Source organism: Carlito syrichta, unplaced genomic scaffold, assembly GCF_000164805.1.
Source record: "Carlito syrichta isolate Samal-C Ts95f unplaced genomic scaffold, Tarsius_syrichta-2.0.1 Scaffold305742, whole genome shotgun sequence".
NCBI classification, from domain to species: domain Eukaryota; kingdom Metazoa; phylum Chordata; class Mammalia; order Primates; family Tarsiidae; genus Carlito; species Carlito syrichta.
Window position 1 is genome coordinate 40,138 of NW_007249838.1, and position 20,532 is coordinate 60,669.

The 20,532-nt window shown below is 50.7% G+C and overlaps 2 protein-coding genes across 2 annotated transcripts in view; one reads left to right on the top strand and one right to left on the bottom strand.

The window, feature by feature from the left end:
* AVPI1 (arginine vasopressin induced 1) overlaps positions 1–2,082 on the top strand; it is a 10,124-nt gene extending 8,042 nt beyond the window's left edge. The window contains exons 3-4 of the mRNA XM_021714739.1: positions 1,100–1,116; positions 1,450–2,082. Coding sequence (XP_021570414.1) covers positions 1,100–1,116; positions 1,450–1,660 — 228 coding nt within the window. The 3' untranslated portion in view covers positions 1,661–2,082. The remainder of the gene's footprint in view (positions 1–1,099; positions 1,117–1,449) is intronic.
* A 3,627-nt stretch (positions 2,083–5,709) lies between these two features.
* PI4K2A (phosphatidylinositol 4-kinase type 2 alpha) overlaps positions 5,710–20,532 on the bottom strand; it is a 26,566-nt gene continuing 11,743 nt past the window's right edge. Inside the window, exons 6-10 of the mRNA XM_008062536.2 lie at positions 12,250–12,311; positions 10,780–10,879; positions 9,980–10,113; positions 9,473–9,532; positions 5,710–5,961 (exon numbers count right to left, since the gene is read on the bottom strand). Of these exons, the coding sequence (XP_008060727.2) occupies positions 5,800–5,961; positions 9,473–9,532; positions 9,980–10,113; positions 10,780–10,879; positions 12,250–12,311 (518 nt within the window). The 3' untranslated portion in view covers positions 5,710–5,799. The remainder of the gene's footprint in view (positions 5,962–9,472; positions 9,533–9,979; positions 10,114–10,779; positions 10,880–12,249; positions 12,312–20,532) is intronic.

Genomic DNA, 20,532 nt, shown 5'->3' on the forward strand with positions numbered 1-20,532 from the left:
CCCCTTGGCTGGCACTTCAAGACTGCTGTGTCCTGGCCTCACATGCGGCCCTGGGGCTACCATGGTGGGAGGGAGGAGTGCTTGGAAGAAAACACAATGCGCTTACCTGTTGTGGGACTGGCGCCATTGAGAAGGAAGCAGCCAGAAGTAAGTGCTGGAGCTGGGATTCCAGCTGTGGGGTGAGTGCGGCCTAGGCGTGCCTCGCAGAGGCCTCACGGGTTGGCGATCACCATGAGGTCTCCCCCGTCGCCCTGGCCGGCCAACTCTGCATAGTCACTGCCAGCCGGGGACAGGGAGCCTGAAGGGACCGAGCTGAAGCCCATGACCCACAACACTCGCCGCGGGTCATGCTCGGGGCCCCATCCCTCGGCTGCCTTCCCCGGGGCCCCACGGTCAGCAGGCTTCCAGTGACAAGTTGGTGTCGGTACCCATGTGAACTCCACTGGCCGCAGTCACTGCTGGGAGAGTGAGGTTCATACTGTGACCCCCGAGTGACATCTGCCGTGGGCCAGGATGAAGAAGCGCTGAGTTGGCACAGCCTCGCCTAGCCCCGCCCTGTCTACAGCAGAGAAGCTGCGACTGGGCCTTGTCACAGTTTCCTGGGAGAACAAGGTCAGGGCCCTGACCTCTCTGCCCTGAACTGCGTTTTGGCAGGGGGGACCCCCACAAAAATGTAGCATTATCCTTTGGAGGGTGGGCCCTTGTAGTAGAGGCTTCCCCGCTAGGTCAGTGTCCTAAGAACCCATCAGCATCCGTGTACCAGCTAGCGTTGTTGGGAGAGGCTGCATTCGGCTTCAATAAAATTTTCTGGGAGATTTTTTTTCAACATGTTTGCCCATTTCATGAGGATTTACGAGCGCACCTGCCCACACCGCAGTTTTTGACCCCAACGGCATGACCCCATTTTCACCCCAGCGACTTTTTTTTTGCTGTTTCCTTGGATGAAAAAAATCCTCAAGGGGGGCTGGACCGGGCATAGTGATGCTGCCTGTAATCCCAGCACTTTGGGAGCCCGGGGGTTCGAGACCAGCCTGGGCAACTTGGTGAGACCTCGTCTCTACAATAAGCCAGGTGAGTCGGCGTACCCCTGTGGTTCCAGCCACTTAGAAGACTGAGGTGGAAGAATCGCCTGAACACAGCAGGTGGAGGCTGTGGTGGCCGTGAGCGTGCCGCTGCACTCCAGCCTGGGCGACAGACTGACTCCAACTCAAAAAAATCCTCAAAGGGAGACATTTTGCTAAGGTGGAAGAGGTGAAACAAAAAACTACAGAAGCATTAAAAGGCCTCCAAATCGTTGAGTTCAAAAACTGTTTTGGGCAGTGGAAAAAGCATCTCGATAGGTGTATTGCCTCAAGCAGAGTCTTTTGAAGGTGACTGCAGTGCAAACACGGAATAAGCAGCACATTCTGTGTTTTGGGTCTTCCCCCCTCACGTTGCCCACCACAACAGAATCTCTCAAGGTCCCCGTGGCGTCCTCCCTGTTGTCAGCTTATCATACACTTGCTCCTGCAGGATCCCGGAGCCCCGCTCTGCCCGGGCTGACCCCGACAGTGCCACGGGGACAGCCGCCAGCGAGCAGCGCCTCACCTCCAGGAGGACGAGTGCCCGGAACTGGAGGAAGCCAGGCCCCACCAGCTACCTCCGCCGGATTCGACACTGACTGGGAGGGCCGGGGTGGGCATTCGCCCTGGCGGTCGGAGACTTCTGCCTGGAAGGTGAGATCCCGGGCAGGCTGCCCCAGGAACTGACGGGAGGAGCCACTGCAGCTGCTGGCCTGTTTGGCTCGGGAGGGGCCTGGACGCCGCCACCAGGCTCTCGGCTTTGGAGGATCCACTCCTCACCAGAGTGAGCACAGACACAACTGCTGCTGCCTCCGCCCTTCCCGGTCTCACGCCAGCCTGGGCTGCCTGATGCTCCCTGGGGCGAGGGGATGGGCATGCGGGCCGGCGTCTCACGCCTCCACCACGACCCCACCTACTACTGCCATTGCCTCCGGCTCAGCAGCCGGTCCCACACCCCCATGCCAGGCCCACACAGAGAAACCGGGGTTTCAGTGGCGAATAAAGACATTTACACCAAGAACTGTGCGCTTCTGTCACGCAGGGGAGGGTCCCAAGACAGGCGCCGGTGCCAGAGCGGGGGGCAGGAGTGGCTGCCTCTCCCTTTCCAGCCCCTCGAGCCCACACCGCAGCCACTTTCCGGAGGCCGTGGGATCAGGAGAGATGGGAGGGTTTTGGCACGAGAGGAGAAGGGGGAAAGCCACGCGGTCAGCCCTGCACGAGGCCACTGGGCCCCGGGTTGACTGACCCGCAGCCACACTAGCAGTGCACACCGCGGACAGCTTCTTCACCCCAGTGGCTGCGTGCCCGAGCACCCCAGCAGGGCAGCAGCTGGACCCAGCATGCTTATTATGCTTTTGAGTCAGGGTCCCACTGAGTCACCCAGGCTGGAGCGCAGTGGCATGATCACGAAGTTCACAGCTCAGCTCACGGAGGCCTCCACCTCCCTGGACCAGCCCTTCTTAGCCGCTGCACTGCCCTGGGCATCTCAGCCCGGAAGCCTCTAGGTGAGGGTCTGTCCTGGGAGCCTCGCTTCCCATCAGCTGCAGCGTCCCGCGGGCTCACGAGCCTTCAACTCTCCCTCCCTTCCTTCCTACTACCAGCCAGGGTCCAGGGGCAGGGCTGCCCTCCGGTGACAGGAAGAGACCACGACCACCTAAGTGTACCCCTTGGGGCTGGGTCATTTTGGAACTCAGAACTTCTTAGTGTTTAGGAAGTGTCTGGGCAAATACTTCATAAGCCCTATTAAGGGACCATCTCATGGGACAGATAAACTTTTCTGCAGCAAATATTCACACTATGAGGGACAGACACATTCAACTGCCAGTGGTGTCACATCAGCAGAGGTTCCGGCCAGGTGTTGGTGCCAAATGAGTTAAGAAAATATTTTTGGCCTGGGCTCGGTGGCTCAGCCTGTAACCCCAGCACTTTGGAGGCCAAAGTGAGTGGATTGCCTGAGCCTGCAGGTTTGAGGCCAATCCAGGCAACTTGGCAAGACCATGTCTCTACAATAAATCAAAAATTAGCCAGGCACGGTAGCGTGTGCCTGTAGTTCTGGCTACTTGGAAGGCTGAGGTAGAAGGATCACAGGAGCCCAGCAGGTTGATGCTGGGGTGGTCATGAGTGTGCCACTGTACTCCAGCCTGGATGATGGAGTGAGACTCCTACTCCAAAAAAAAGAAAAGAAAATACTTTTGAAGTCCAGGTGTGGTCACTCACACCTGTAATCCCAGCACTTTGCAGGACTAGGGTGAGAGGATCGCTTGAGGCCAGGAGTTTGAGACCAACCTGGACAACAATGTGAGACCTTGCTTTATAAAAAAATTAGCCGGGCATGGTGGCAAATCTATAGTTCCAGCTACCTAGGAGGTTGAGGTGAGAGGATGCTTGAGCACAGGCTGAGGACGCAGGGAGCTATGATCACACTACTGCACTCCATCCTGGGTGGAAGCATGAGGCCCTATCTCAAAAAATCATAAAAAATAAAACGCTTTTGGTTTTCTGAGCTGGGACTCGCAACGAAGACCTGTGTGTCCCTCCACTGGAGGGAAATGGACCCAGGAGCTATGGCTCAGCAACTCCATGGAAACAGGTTTCTCTGTCCTCAAAGCTACACTTGACCTTTGTCTTCCTTCCCCCAAAGAAACCAGACAAAAAAGGTCTGAACTGGATGTGTTATTCATACATTTGTGTTGATTTAAATACATTACGTACAGTTTCTACAGTGCATGAGAATGACACGGGCAGCAGCGCTCACGGCCCGGCCTGCTCCCTGACACAGCAGGGCCCATGGCTGCAGGGGACGGCCGGTGCGTCTCACCCGGAAGCCCACCGCATCTGGGTCCCGGCGCTTAAAGTCTGTATTCAAGGCAACCTGAGCGCAGGCTTCAAGGGGCTGGAGACAGGCCGGGAAAGGAGCCGCACACTCTCGCGGCTGGCTCAGGCCAGCTCCCTGGCATTGGACCCAACTTCCGTCTGATCAGAGCCAGCCTGGGTGAGACGAAGTGTAGGCCGGGGTGGCTGGGGAGGCAGGAGGTTCCCCGCCAGACTCCCCAGGCTCTCAGGCACTGGTGGGAACTCACCAGCAGGTCTGTGAGAGGCGTCCGTGGAGAGCTTCACACACCTGGGCCCCCTTCCGGTCAGGAGGCTGGCGTTCTCTCACTCAGCGTTCCCCAGTCCAGTCAGCGCACGCCTGTCAGGGCAGTGTGGGCAGGCGAGCTGGGGCCTTGTCCACTGGGCACGCACATCCAGCTCGCAGACTCCTCCTGTCAGTCAGGTGGAAGTCCAGGACGAGCCGGCTCCTGGCAGCTGCACTGGAAGGGACTGGCCTCGCCCAGCTGATGAGAGGCTCCCGGCTCTGCTGTGCCTCCTGGACGGCAGGGCCGGGCTAGTAGGGGACACACAGCCACAGTCCTCGCTCCCTTTCTTTGGTTGTTTTCCAAACCTTCCAGATAGTTTCTTTCGAGGCTGATTGACCATTCGCAAGGTGCCAGAACTGTGAAGTGTCCCTGGCATAGGGCATGGACACAGCTGCCCCAGTCACAGATGGCACCCTTTTACTCCCTCCTGAGGCCACTCTTTGCTTTGGTCTAGAAAGGGCTCGAACACCTGGCAAGGGGGTAGCTCTGGAAAAGACACATGAAGCAGGAAGATGCGCCCCGAGCTGGGCAGGTATGAGGGCTGGGGAGAAGGCCTTGCTCGTGGGGTCCTGCCTTTCTCGAGCCCTGGGACAAACCAGCCAGGGGCAGGGAGTTGGGGAGAAAATGGAAACTGCCAGCTAGGAGGCAGAAGGAGGCCTGTCCTCCACCAAGCAGCAGGGGTAGCAGATAACCAAGTGCAGGGACCTAGGATCCTGTCCTCTGACGAGCCAATTCTCAGCCCAGAACCTCGAGGGACCCACTCCAGAACCCGAACTGGGCTCCTAAGTCAAATGAATTGGAAAAGAAGATGTTGAAATCAACAGGAACAAATTCGAGAATTGGGAGCAGGGACCGAGGGGGCAAGGCTGGAACCAGTTGGCCACAGGCCACTCACAGCTCCCGGCACATCATTGGGCCACGTGGCTCATGTCCACGTGCTGGGGCTCACCTTCCTATTCGACTATACGCGCTCAGACCAGCTCCTCCTGCCTCAGTTTGAGAGACAGGCCACTGCAGCAGGGCAGAGAGCCCAAGGCGAAACGGCCTGAGGCGCGGTGCAAACACCTGCCCGCCAGGAGAGGTGAGGAGGCTCGAGGCCAGCCCACAGCACTGGCCAGGACAGGGAGGAGACCCGAGGGAGGCGTGACCTGTCTAACCAAGCACCGCCCTTGACACAGCCTTGAGCAAGGAATACACCACTGCAGGCATCGAATGCTGGGGTCTGTGCGGCCGCAGGCCTGGATGGAGGGAGAGAGGGACGGAAGGGCTGCTAAGAGAGCCCGGTGGGCTTCAAGCATCTCCGTGCGTGTTGTCTTTTCTGATGCAGAACATAACAGGGACTTGCAGTAGCAGGTGCGGGCAGGGAGGAGCTTTCCCGCCGGCCACGTGGGGTGCTGGGAGGCAGGCGCTCCTTCCTGGCCTCAGGAGGCTGCAGCTCCAGCCTCTCCCGCTCAGAAGGCCCTGGAGCTCTGGGTCCCTGATTGTGCTTCTCCCGGGTGGAAGAGCCCTGGGGGGAGGCAGGCAGAGGGGGATCCCGGAGGCTGCTCTCCACTGGCTTTCCGGTTCCCCGGGCCTTCTCCCTCGACGCCGCCTGCCTTGGGCTACCATGACGAGAAGAAGGGCTTCCGACTCTGAAAGCTCTGTGTGTAGGACTCGCTGGAGGCCCGCTGGTGAGAACGGGCTGTTTCTACGATCACGGGTGGCATCTGGACGAGGTGCAGGGGACTTTTGTTGTCTTTCAAGGCCTGGGTCAGATTTAGGATCTGCGGTGGGAAAGGAAACGGGAGAGGGAGGGCCGAGGCCCAGGTCAGCCTTGCAGGGGGACACCAGACAGCACTCCCACAGACCACCGAAGACGTGCCAGGCGGAAGCGTGCAGGCAGGGACCTGCAGAGCAGAAACGGCAGCAACAAAACAGAAATGTCTCCAGTCATTCTAAAACTCACATGAAAGCTGCAGAGTTCAGAGAGAGAGGCATGCTCCGCCAGGGCTATGGGGTGGCCGTGGACAGTCTCAGAGGCAAGTTGATAATAAAAGCTTAAAAACGACCAGACCCTCTGATTCAGCAACTCCATTTTTAAAATGGATGAAGGGGTCAAGCTCGGTGGCTCAACCTGTAATCCCGCATTTTGGGAGGCCAAGGTGAGAGGATTGCCTGAGCTTAGGGGTTCAAAACCCGCCTGTGCAACTTGGCAAGACCTCATCTCTACAATAAGTCAAAAATCAACCAGGCATGGTAGCGCGCGCCTGGAGTTCCAGCCACGTGGAAGGCTGAGGCGGAAGGATGGCCTGTGCCCCAGCAGGTCAACACTGGGGTGGCCGTGAGCGTGCCACGGCACTCCCACCTGGACGATAGAGTAAAACTCCAACTCAAAAAGAAAAAGTAATACCAAAAGTTACATGGATGTAAAAACCTAAATCCTTTCAAATTTCCGTTTTCCAAAATGATGAAAAGCCCAATGACGATGACATCAGAATTGTCCTGATAAAACATAAAATCTGCTTTTGGGCCATCCACCAAAAGGCAAAGAAAGACCTTCTGAAGGCGTGTGTTTCTCCTTACGGGAAGCCCATTTTGATAACCTGAAAGTCAAAGCGATGAAAAGGGTATTTGAATTAATCAGACACGGGAAAAGTGTGTCCAGGGCAAAACAAGAAACTGGATGACTAGTATCCTGAACAGGAGTAGAAATGGAATAAATTTATAAATAAGCAAATGGAATAAATAAAAATGGATGAAGGAAACAGGCCTGGCACGATGGCTCCCACCGCTAACCCCAATGTTTTGGGAGGCCAGGCTGGGAGGATCACTTGAGGCCAGGAATGCAAGACAAAGAACTTTCAAAACTAGCCAGGCGTGGTGGTATGTGTCTACAGTCCCAGCTCCTTGGGAGGCTGAGGCAGGAGGACGGCTTGAGCCCAGGAGTTCGAGAACAGCCTGGGCAACACAGCTAGACCTTGTCTCTACAAAAAAAAAGCCGGGCAACTCTCTCAGGTCCCCTCCCACTATGGAGGTTTTCTGTCCTCTCAATAAATTCTGCTTTCCAAACAACAACAAAAACAAAAAAAATAGTGTACTTATAGATGTTTCAGCTACTTGAGAGGATGAGGTGGGAAGATGGCCTGAGCCCGGGAATTAGAGGCTGCGGTGAGCTAGGATCACACCGTTGCACCCCAGCCTGGGCAACAGAGAAGACCCTGTCTCTAAAAATATATATAATTTTTTTAAAAAGAAAATGTTATTTTAAAGAGGTTTTCTCTCAGACCCTTGGTTCTTGAACTCCCGGTTGGAAGCTTTTATGTCAAGTAACAGCCGCCATCACCTGACCCTGTCCCTCTGGGGCCTCGTCACTCTTGCCCTTGAGCTCTGTGTCCTCATGCAGCCCACTCTGTGATCACAGCACGGCTGAGGAGCTGGGCCCGTGACCTCTTTTCCCTGTGCTGTGTCACACTTCTGTAGGGTACAGGCTCCTTTGCTTTGGCATGTGAAAGGTAGACACGTGGGGTGTGACTGAGACACGGGCCCCCTGCACGCTGGGAAGGGCCAGAGGTTCACCCTAAGGCGTGGGGAAGTAGGCTCTCCGATGCCAAAAGCCCCCGAAGGCACTGAGAGCACAAGAGGAAGAGAAAAGCGACCCCGCACTCCCTCCCCGCGCCTCCCCAGGTCTGCAGTGATGGCAAGGGACAGAGCTGGGAAGGAGTTAGAAGACCGTGCAGGGTGGACAGAGGCAGGGCCCGTAGAGGCTGGAAGCCAGTTTCTTCCTTGACGCTGATTCTATGACGCCAGAGGACATCGCATGGCTTTGAAGGTTCCCAACACTTCTGCCAGCCTAACTAGGCCCGTACTTTACTTGGGAAATGCAGGAAGACCACGTCACTGGTGTTCAGACAGTGGTCATACCTGTGTCTCTCACAGCCTCTGCCTAGCCCAGTTCCAGGGACCAATAGGCTCAGCAAGCCCATGGGGTGCTCTCCTGGAAGCTTTGACTGAGTAGCAGGAGGAGGAAGTGTGTGTCACGGCTGGACACCTCCTGACCCTTCGAGAGTGAGAAGCAGACTTTCTGAACACAAAACGGTCATCATCATAGCAATCACAAATGGCATCCCTGACACGCTAGGCACTACTCTGACTGCTCATTTTTTTTTTTGAGTTGGAGTCTCACTCTGTTGCCCAGACTGGAGTGCAGTGGCCGCTCCCGGCCACCGCAGCCTTGACCTGCTGGGTTCTGGCGATCCTTCTGCCTCAGTCTTCCGAGTAGCCGGAGCTACAGGCACGCGCTACCACGCCCGGCTGATTTTTTGGTTTATTGTAGAGATGACCCCCAGGCGGGTCTCGCCAAGTTGCCCAGGCGGGTCTCGAACCCGCAGGCTCAGGCAATCCACTCATCTCAGCCTCCCAAGGCGCGAGATTACAGGCTGAGCCACTGAGCCCGGCTCGCTCATTTATTTCACAATAACTCTACTAGGCAGTTACTAGTATCAACTCCATGTTACAACTGGGGAAACCAAGGGAAGGAGAAACTCAATCACTTGCCCAAGCGCTCACAGGTAGCAACCAGCAGAGCTAGGCTTCAAACCAGGCCCTGTGACCAGGGCTGTGCCTTCACCATGAGGTATCCCACCCTTCTCCAAGGACTCCAAAGTGCTCTGCGGAATACCAGTGCCCAATGGAGCTTCTAGACACTTCCCTGCTATGCTCCAGAAGAGCAACAGTGCCCTGGGCTTCCTGAGCCCCCTCTGAAAGTTAAGTGGAGAGAGAAGAAATGGCGTGACCTGTGGCTCTCACAGCAGAGGACCACACAGGCAGCAGCCAGTGCCCACCTGCACCCTGTCTACTCATCATTTGCTAGATTCTCTCGTGCAACCCTCGGCAAGGTGTGGAGTACCACCACCTTGTTTTATAACCGAGGAAGCAGAGGCTCTGGCCCAGGCCACAGAGCTTGCACATGGTGAAGCAGCCTGACTCCAGAACCCAGACATTCCCCCTCCAGCAAATGCCTGCCTCGGGCAGCCTGAAGCCAGGAAGCACCAGCTGATTTGCCCCAATGATCCAGAAGTGGCGCTAGGAGGAGGAAGACTTTCCGAGCACTGGATGCCGGGAAGAGGCCGGAGGTCAGGGAGGGCCACCTGTCCTCCCCGTGTGTCAGGAAGAGTCCCAAACACGTATGGCAAAACCTGAGAAGGGAGTGAGGTACAGGCTTCCCACGTGGGCTCCACGTGAGATGTGACCCTGCCAGAGATGCCAGAAAGCCGGCGGGAGGGGGTCCCGGCTCACCTGACCCCGCATGACAGCGATCTGCTTGTGGAACTGGCCCCTGTCGAAACCGGGATCTTTCTGCAAAAGAAGGGCAGAAGGGACTGTGTGATGCCTCCCAGGAGTCTGTCTTCTCCCCAGTTAGACACCTTCTATTCTAATAAGGCAGACCTTCATGAGGCTTATGAGGCGTGGTGGAGTCACCCCCCTCAGAAATGCATCCCCGTTTTACAGAAAACAAATAAATATCTTATTCTACGCCTCAGTCTCCAAGCTCCAGTGCTCCATCCTGCAGATATACCGCAGTCATGCCGGCACAGGACACGCCCCCATGTGACCCATTACAGCTGCCCACTTTCAAACCCATCCGGTCAGGTCCTGCGGTCCCGGTGTGGAAACCTTGATCTTCTCTGGCTAACTCAAACCAGTCAGGTGTTAGCCATTTCCCTTTGCTTGTGTCAGGACCAGTTAGACAAACCACCAGGAACCCCGTCTGTATGGGAACAAGGCTGAGGTTCCCAGGCTGACCTTGAAGAGTTCATATAGGTCCTCCTCCAAGTCCTTGACGAAGTTAGGGTCCGATATCTTTGGAAGGATCAGATCTTTGATCTCCTGAGAGAACGGGACTTTCGCCTGGGGCAACCAGGCCCAGTAAAAAGGATCTGGAAGGAGGAAGAGCCAAAAGCCAAGTTGGTGTTGGACAAGTCCCTGCTCATCTGTGTCCCCTACCCATCAAGGCAGAGGCCCTCTTCCCTGCTAGACCACAGAAATGAAAACCTTCCAGTGCGCCTTCCTGTCAAGGCTCCACAGCTAGCATGGGGAGGAATCCAGGATTCAAACTCAGGCCTGCTTAACTCCAGAGCTCTTTCTGAGACACTGCGGGACCCTCTGAGATGCAAGCCCCTCCAGAAGCAGCTACTTGCCCCAGAGACACTGAGCATCCTCCCGAAAAGAGGGACTCGTGCTGCAAAGGGGCTCGTGACGCAGAACACTGAAAGCGGCTCATTGAGCCACAAATAGAACATGCTATGAAAAGCTGGTCCTCAGAAAGAATGAGAACGCAAAGGGCAGATGAGAAAACTCATCTTCAGGCGTCTTGCTTCTAATCACCTTTACGCTTCTACTGGGAGAACACAAGACAAAAATGAGAGCAACAGCTTTCACTGCAGCGCAGTCGCCACATGCCAGGCGCTATGTTCAAGTGCCTGAGCTGCCTTAGATCATGAATTTCAGAACAATCCCATGATTGACGTATTATTATCTTCATTGCACAGTGAGAAAACAGACGGAGCGAGAGAACAGCCGGAACATGGGGTCTTGACACTTACATGCCCTCCAGGAGTCGGGATGCTTCAGAGGGAACGCCAGCCCGTTGTCTATGGCAGCCACCCTGATAACAGGCTCCTTCACCACCACCCAGTCTGTGTCCTGAAGAGCCAGGAAAGGCCAATTACTGGGGATCTCGCTGTCAGACCCTTTAAAGTAGAAGCAAAGCAGCCCATCCTGCCGCTCAGACACCACGCCGCATTCTACTTGTTCCGAGCTACCCTCTGGACCGGTTTCCATATAGTTAGCTGAACTTAGTATGTTTATGGCACTTCTGACCTGGCTGTGCTCATCTGAGAAAAGCAGCACTTCCCCAGGAGTGGCCCCAGACCTTGGTAAGAAGGATGATAACAGATAACCGTAAGCCACTCCCTTAGAGAAGGGCAAGGGGAAACCTGGGAGCAGAATTCCCACCAGGTGGCCAAGGGCATTGCATGTGAACCCTGACTGGCTGCCAGTCCCGGGCCACGAGCACATTTCAGGAGGAAGTGGAGCCGGAGAGGTGACTGCTGGCTGCTCCTGCATAAGGAGCCTGTTACCTGGCTTCAGTGACACATGACACGGCAAACCACCAGAGCCCAGTGCAGAGCAGGCAGGTGACCTGTGACAGCCCATGGCAGGGCTGACTACATGGTGCCATGCTTCAGGATCTTAGGTGCCATTGCAGGAACAGGGTCACCTGGGATGTCCTATTACAAGTGTAGATTTGGCCAGGCTTGGTGGTTCAGCTGATAATCCCAGCACTTTGGGAGGCTACGGTGAGTGGATTGCCTGAGCCCGCGGATTCAAGACCAGCCCGGACAACTTGGCGAGCCCTCATCTCTACAATAAATAAAAAATTAGCCAGGTGTGTTAGCACGTGCCTATAGTTCCAGCTACTTGGAAGGCTGAGGCGGAAGGATCGCCTGAGCCCTGCAGGTTATCACTGGGGTAGCCATGAGTGTGCCACTGCACTCCCGCCTGGGCGACAGAGTGAGACTCCAACTCAAATAACAATAATAATAATAAAGCAGACAGAGCAGTGATGGAGAAGCACAGTGGTGGAAGGAGGAGAGAACACTGTGGAAGCAGCTTTTCTAAACTTGGGTTCTGTGGACTTGTGGTCTGAGGTGAGAAGAGGGGCTCGTGGTATAAACGTGTGGAAATCAAACGGAGACAGGCCCACTTGGGACAGGACTTCTCAGGCCTCTCCTGTGCTGCTGTGTAACATGAAGCTCAGGACGGGAACGGAGTGTGGCGCATGTTCCATGTGTACTCGCCTTTCTTCACGCTTTTCCTATGAGCAGCTGTCAGTGGGATGCTCCTTAACACATGGATTGAGAAAACGATCCCCAGCACAAACCCACTCGTCTTAAACATGACCTTCCCAGATTCTTCTGCACGTATGGGACCTAACTCTCTGGCCATCTGGTGTTTCTACGTTACACAAATACTCCTCATCCTGTTCTTCAAGACACAGCTCAGCCTCTTACCCGAGAGCTGGAACTATCCATTGGACAGTCGTACTTAATCAGCCAGTTGTCATTGCCTCGATCTGTGAACAGAAATACAAAGTTAGTAGAAAAAACATGGTGACTTTCCGTTCTAGCGATGGTGGACTATGTATTTTGGACACCTGGACCAACCCTGCTACTAAGAATGACTACGAAAACTCCCAGTACCTTTAAATCTCTTACTAAAATTCCTACTGGGAATTTTAACAAGACCACAAAAAAACGTAAGAGTCAAAATCTGGGCGAGAGGGACCCAGCACTCGCGGCTCATCATCCCCCAGAGCACCTGCCAGTTTGGAAAGAGGAAGGTAGGAGATTAAGAGGCAAGACGGTGCCCCCAAAGTCCTGTGGAGCCAAGAAGACAAACATCGCGTCAGTGACTGACGGGGGGCGGCTGGCACATCAGCCGTGCTTTGGGAAGAGCGCTGAAGGCCCACACCGGGGAGATCAGCCACGCTTCCCAAAGACCTGAAATGAAATGGCCCACGGTTGCTAATGCCCCAGCTGCCTGCCTGCTAAAGCAATCTTCTTCCTCCAGACGGGGCTTCTATTTATCTATTTTATTTTATTTATTCATTTATTTTTGAGTTGGAGTCTCACTCTGTCGCCCAGACTGGAGTGCAGTGGCCGCTCCCGGCCACCGCAGCCTCGACCTGCTGGGCTCCGGCGATCCTTCCGCCTCAGCCTTCCGAGTAGCCGGAATTACAGGCATGCGCTACCATGCCCGGCTAATTTTTTGATTTTTGATTGTAGAGATGAGGTATCGCTGCCCAGGCAGGTCTTAAACCCGCAGGCGCAGGCAATCCACTCACCTCAGCCTCCCAAAGGCGCGGGATTACAGGCTGAGCCACCGAGCCCGACTTATTTATTTATTTATTTAAATTTTTTTGAGTCAGGGTCTCACTGTGCTGCCTAGGCTGAAGTGAAGTGGCACAAGCGTGGCTCACCACAGCCTCCAAATCCTAGGCTCAAGCAATCCTTCTGCATCAGCCTCCCAAGTAGCTGAGACAACAGGAGTGCTAGACCACACTTGGCTAGCTTTTTTTCTTATTTTTTGTAGAGACAGGATCTCGCTATCTTGCCGAGGTGGGAGACAGAATTTATATCAACATCTTAGGCCTTCAAATATCTCTGCAATTTTTGATAGATACCATCTGACAATAAAAAATAACAGATACACAAGAGACAAGATGACATGAATAAAAACAAAGAGAAACAACAGAAAAGTAAGACAGCTGCAGAGGTTCCAAACCATAAAGGTATCTTATACACACTTTAAATGTTCGAGATAAAATCCTTAATATGCTTAAGAAGATTTTTAATAGGCAAGATTAAGCATTTTGGCAGAAAGCAAAAATCTATGAAAAAGAATCAAACAGAAATTCTAGAGCTGAAAAAATACAATTACCAAAATTAAAACTCAGTCGATGAATTTAACAACAGATCAGCCGGGCTCAGTGGCTCAGCCTGTAATCCCGCATTTTGGAAGGCTGAAGTGAGTGAATTGCCTGAGCCCGTGGGTTCGAGACCCGCTTGGGCAACTTGGCGAGACGTCATCTCTACAATAAATCAAAAAAATTAGCCGGGTGTGGTAGTGCACACCTGTAGTTCCAGCTACTTGGAAGGCTGAGGCGGGAGGATCACCGGAGCCCAGCAGGTCGAGGCTGTGGTGGCTGGGAGCGTGCCACTGCACTCCAGTCTGGGCAAGAGTGAGACTCCAACTCAAAAAAAAAACAAACAGATCACAGTGAAGAGAAATAGTGATCTGGAAGAGAGGTCACAATAACAGCCAGAAAGCACACAGGGGAAAAAGATATCTACACAGATGTATCTAAGGACATGTACTTGGACTCCCAGGAAAGGAAAGAAAAATGAAGAAAAAGTAATGTGTAAAAAGATAATATCTGAGACTCTATCAAAATTGACAAAGGTTAGCAAACTATAGATTCAAGGAAGCCGTAGAGCCCTCAAAGGAAAAACACAAAACTATACTTAGGCATAGCATGGTCAAGATGTTGAAAACCAGACAAGGACAATTATAAAAGAAGCCAGAGAAAAAGATGACCTTCAAAAGAGGTACCAATCATACTAACAACTGACATCCCCACAGAAACCACAGAAGCAAGATGAGTGAAAAACTTTTTAAAAACCACTAGAAGCCGGGCTCAGTGGCTCAGCCTGTAATCCCGTGCCTTTGGGAGGCTGAGGTGAGTGGATTGCCTGAGCCCGCGGGTTCGAGACCCACCTGGGCAGCGAGACCTCATCTCTACAATAAATCAAAAAATCAGCCGGGCGTGGTAGTACATGCCTGTAATTCCGGCTACTCGGAAGGCTGAGGTGGAAGGATCGCCGGAGCCCAGCAGGTCGAGGTTGCGGTGGCCAGGAGCGACCACTGCACTCCAGTCTGGGCGACAGCGTGAGACTCCAACTCAAAAAAAAAATTAAAAAAATAAAAACCACTAGAAGAAAATAACTGCCAAGGCTGAATTCTATACCAAGCAAAACTATCCTTCAAAAAATGAAGGTAAAATAAAGACATTTTCGGACAAACAAAAGCAGAGAATTCATTATCAGTAGATGAGTAAAATATTCTCCAGTTTTAAGGATAATTATCCCAAACAAGTGTGAAAATGAAGGATGAAATAAAGACCAATAGGATGGGTGAATATATTCATAAATCTCAATAAATATTATTAGTTTTGTTTAGGTGTGACAGTAATACTTTTGTAAAAAGAGTTATATTTTAGAGTTATAGTTGTGAATACAGTTGTCTGGGATTTGCTTTAATTACTAAAAGAAGGTAAGTAAATGGAGGTTGTTGGTCGGGTGGCTGATGGCTGTTGGGGCCGGGAAAGCCAGTTCACACAGGCTCATTATTCTGCCTATTTGTGTATGGACAAGAGGTTCCACAATTAAAAGTTTATCAACAACAGGAACAATAATCATGAGAACAACATTGTCTTATAGAATTTTATTTTATTTTTATTTATTTTATTTATTTATTTTTTTGAGTTGGAGTCTCATCACTCGGTCGCCCAGTGGTATGCTCCCAGCCACTGCAGCCTCGAGCTGCTGGGTTCCAGCGATCCTTCCGCTTCAGCCTTCCAAGTAGCCAGAACTACAGGCACACACTACCACGCCCAGCTAATTTTTTATTTATTGTAGAGACGAGGTCTCACCAAGTTGCCCAGGTGGGTCTCGAACCCACAGGCTCAGGCAATTCACTCGCCTCAGCCTCCTAAAGTGCTGGGATTACAGGCTGAGCCACCGAGCCCAGCCCTGTCTTGTATAGTTTTAAATATATGTGTTTATATGAAAACACATATATTTAAAACATATGTGGTTTGCAGTATGAAAGTCTGGAGATGGGTAGACAGAGTTTCTGTGACCTTTGCATTGTCCAAGAAAGTAGTAAAAGTATGAATTACGATTAAATTTGGGAAATCAAGGAGTCACATGGTAATCTTTAGGGTAACCACCAAAAGAAAACACAAAGAGTATAAAACTTCTAAGCTAAGAGAGGGAGGAATTTAAATCATAAAAGAATTCAGTCCACGTACAGTGACTCAGGCATGTAATCCCAGCACTTTGGGAGGCCAAGGAAGGAGGAGTTCAAGACCAGCCTGGGCAATATAGCAAGACCCTATCTCTACAAAAATCTAAAACTAAAAATAATTCAGGCTGGGTTCAGTGGCTCAGCCTGTAATCCCAGCACTCTGGGAGGGCCAGGTGAGTGGACTGCCTGAGCCCGTGGGTTCGAGACCCGCCTGGGCAACTTGGCGAGACCTCATCTCTACAATAAATCAAAAAATCAGCCGGGCGTGGTAGTGCATGCCTGTAGTTCCAGCTACTTGGAAGACTGAGGCTGAAGGATCACCGGAGCCCAGCAGGTCGAGGCTGCAGTGGCCGGGAGCAGCCACTGCACTCCAGTCTGGGCAACAGAGTGAGACTCCAACTCAAAAAAAAAAAATTAGCCAGGCGTGGTAGCGTGCACCTGTAGTTCTAGCTACTTGGAAGGCTGAGACAGAAGGATCGCCGGAGCCCAGCAGATCGATGCTGGAGTGGCTGTGAGCGTGTCACTGCACCCCAGCCTGGGCGACGGAGTGAGATTCCAACTCAAAAAAATAAAAAATAAAACAATAAGCCCGGCATGGTGAGTGCCTGGGGTCTCAGCTACTTGGGAGGCTGAGGTGAAAGGATCACCTGAGTCCAGGAGATCGAGGCTTGCGGTGAGCCATCATTGTGCCACTGCGTTCCAGTCTGGGCAATAGAGTGAGAGCTTGACTCAAAAAAATAAAATGAGAGGATAAACAAATAAAAAGAAAGTACTTTGAGCTAATTACAATGAAAAAAACCTTGTAAGATTCACCTAAGCTATGCTTAAGATGAAAGTCAAGTCTTAAGTTATATTAGAAAAGGAAGGCCAAGCACAGTGGCTCACATCTATAATCCCAGCACTTTGGGAGTTCAAAGCAAGATGACTGATTGAGCCCAGGAGTTTGAAACCAATCTAGACAACATAACAAAATCTTATCTTCACAAAAAAATTAGTCAGGTATGGTGGTACATGCCTGTAGTCCCAGCTACTGGGAAGGCTGAAGCAGAAGGATCACCTGAGCTCAGGAGGTCAAGACTGCAGTGGCTGTGAGCATGCCACTGCTCTCCAGCCTGGGTGACAGAGTGAGACCCCTACAAAAAAAGAAAGAAAGGAAGAAAGGAAGGAAGAAAGGAGGGAAGGAAGGAAGGAAGAAGGGAAAGAAGAAAGAAGGAAAGAAACAAGGAAAGAAAGGAAGGAAGAAGGTTTTTAAAAAATCTATGCTAGGAGAGAAGATTCTGAAAAAATGGTGGAGTAGACGAATCAGAAATCTGTCTCCCACCTGGACAACACTGTAGACGCAGAAATCATCTGATGTAACTATTTCGGGACTCTAGAGGCTTGCCACCTCCAAGGGAGAGCTCTAATAGTAAACTGTGGTTCATTTTTATCAATTTTAGCTTACAGCACCACTAGCAACTACCTAGCCTCCACCTTTCATGCAAACGGCAGGCAGCTGTGCACAAGTTCCTGAAGCAACTCACAAATAGCTTGAGGAGCCGGGCTCGGTGGCTCAGCCTATAATCCCGCGCCTTTGGGAGGCTGAGGTGAGTTGGATTGCCTGAGCCCACGGGTTTGAGACCCGCCTGGGCAGTGAGACCTCATCTCTACAATAAATCAAAAAATCAGCTGGGCGTGGTAGCGCATGCCTGTAATTCCGGCTACTCGGAAGGCTGAGGCGGAAGGATCGCCAGAGCCCAGCAGGTCGAGGCTGCGGTGGCCGGGAGCGGCCACTGCACTCCAGTCTGGGCGACAGAGTGAGACTCCGACTCAAAAAAACAAACAAACAAACAAAAAAAACAAATAGCTTGAGGGAACCCAGGTGGGCAAGAAGGACCTTGTCCTCTAAATATTCGGGATCTTTGCTTTGATCCTCCATTGCCGTGTCTGAACACTCTTCCCATTGCTGCAAGCCCCCGTTGGCTCTAGTGACTTCCCAGGGACCTGAAGGGCAAGGCCCTTTTTCTTCCCTCCACTGTGTTTTACTCTCTCTCCCCTTGGGAGCCAGATGTTAAAGACAAGAACAGAAAGCAACCACATATATGGAGGAAATTAGAAATTCACTGATCAGACCCAGGGGAAGAGAGCACACACTCAGAAGAGACCTGAGAATCCCTGAAGTTTATACCTCAAGCTGATCTTTGGCATACAAACTGCCTATGACCATTAAAAACAAACAAGCATCTCGTGCTTGTAATCTAGCACTTTAGGACGCCAAGGCAGGAGGATTGCCTGAGGCATCAAAAACCAACCTGGGCAACATTGCGAGACCTTGCCTCTACAAAAAATAAAAAAATTAGCCAGGCATGGTGGCACATGCCTGTAATCCCAGCTACAGGAGAGGTGGAGGCAGAAGGATCATCTGAGCCCAAGAGGTCAAAGTTACAGTGAGACTCAGGGAGTGACATAGTGAAACTCCAATTAAGAAAACAAACCAACCAAAAAAAAAATCCGAGGAAGGGGGAGAATCTGATTTCCAGAGTTACCGTGATATTAGATTCAAATGTACAGAACTTAACAAAATCACAAGGCACACAAAGAAACAGAAAAATGTGGACCATTTAAAGAAAACAAATGAGCCAATAGAAACTGTCCCTGAAAAAGACCAGATGGCAAATCTACTAGACAAAGATCTGTTTTAAAGATGCCCCAAGAACTAAAGGACAATGTGGAAAAAGTCAACAAAGTGATGGATAAACAACATGGAAATGTTAACAAAGATAGAAGACCCAAAAAACAAAACAAAAACTCTAGAGCTGAAAATTACAATAACGAAGACAAAAATTCACTAGAGGGATTCAAAGGCAGATTTGCTCATGCAGAAGAGTCAATGAGCTTAAAAATAAGAAAATGAAAATTGTCTCAGAAACAGGAAAAAAAAGACAGAAAAAAAGTAAACAGAGCCTAAAGGACCTGTGGACACCATCATGCAGACCAACATATGATATTTTTTTTTTTTTTTTTTTTTAAGAGACACGGTTTCACTCTGTCACCCAGGCTGGAGTGCTGTGGTACAATCATGGTTCATTACAGTCTCAAACTCCTGAGCTCAAGTAGTCCTCTCACCTCAGTCTCCCAAGTAGTTGGGACTACAGGCACATACCACAGCATCTAGCTTTTTCTTCTTCTTTTGGACACAGGGTCTCACTATATTTCCCAGGGTAGTCCTGAACTCCTGACTTCAAGCAATCCTCCCTCTTCAGCCTCCTAAAGTGCTGGGTTACAGGTGTGAGCCACTGCAGCTGGCCAAGACCAATATATGCATGTGTATGTTCCAGAAGAAAAGAAAGAAAAAGGGGGAGAAAAGTTACCTGAAGAAGGAATGGCCAAAAATTTTCCAAATTTGACCAAAGAAATGAATATAAACATTCAAGCTCAATAAACTCTAGGAAAGATGAAGTGAAAGAGACCCACATGAAGACAAATTATAATCAGACTGTAGAAAGACAAGGAACACAAAGAATTTTAAAAGCAGCAGAGAGGCCAGGCATGGTGGTTCATGCCTGTAACCCCAGCACTGTGGGAGGTGGAGGTGAGAGAACTGCCTAAGCCCAGGGGTTTGAGACCAGTCTGGGCAACTTGGTGAGACCTCATCTCTACAATAAATCAAAAAATTAGCCGAGCATGGTGGCACGTGCCTGTGGTTCCAGCTACTTGAAGGACTGAGGTGGGAGAACCACCTGAGTAGCCATGACTGTGCCACTGCACTCCATGGGTGACAGAGATTCTGACTCAAAAGAATAAAAAAATTAGTTGCATTTCTATATACTAACAATGAATAATACAAAAAGAAAATTAAGAGAACAACTCACTTTATAATGGTTTCAAAAAGAATAAAATACTTAGGAATTGTTTTCCTTTTTTGCTGTCTTCCTCTGTTACCCAGGCCGGAGTGCAATGGTGAAAAATATTTAGAAATTAACTTAACCAGAGAGATAAAAGATCTGTACAATGAAATTCATAAAACATTCCTGAAAGAAATTAAGGAAGGCATTAATAAATGAAAAGACATCCTGTGTTCATGTATTGAAAGATGTATTATTATTAGGATGTCAATACTACCTAAAGTGATCTACAGATTTAATGCAGTTCCCATCAAAATTCCAACAACTTTTGTGCAGGGGAAAAAAAAAAAATCCTTCAATTTATGAAATCTCAAGGGACCCCAAACAGTTAAAACAATCTTGAAAAACAACAAAGCTGGAAGACTCACACTTCCTGATTTCAAAACTTACTACAAAATACAGTCATCAAAACACTGTGGTACTGACATGAAGACAGACACATAGACCAATGGAACAGAAGAAAAAGTTCAGAAACAAAGCCTTGCATATTTGGTCACATAATTTTCGACAAGGGTGCCAAGACCATCCAATGTGGAAAAGACAGTCTTTTCAACAATGGAGCTAAGAAAACCAGATATCCATATGCAAAAGAATGAAGTAAAGGCCTTACCTAATACCACATACAAAAATTAACTCAAAATGGATCCAAGAGCTAAATGCAAGACCTAAAACTATAAAACTCTTCGAAGAAAATGTAGAGCAAAAGCTTCATGACACTGGATTTGACAAGGATTTCTGGGATGTAACATAAAAGACACAGACAACAAAAGAAAAAAATAGACAAATTGGACTTCATGCACATTTTTAAAAATTGTGCATCCA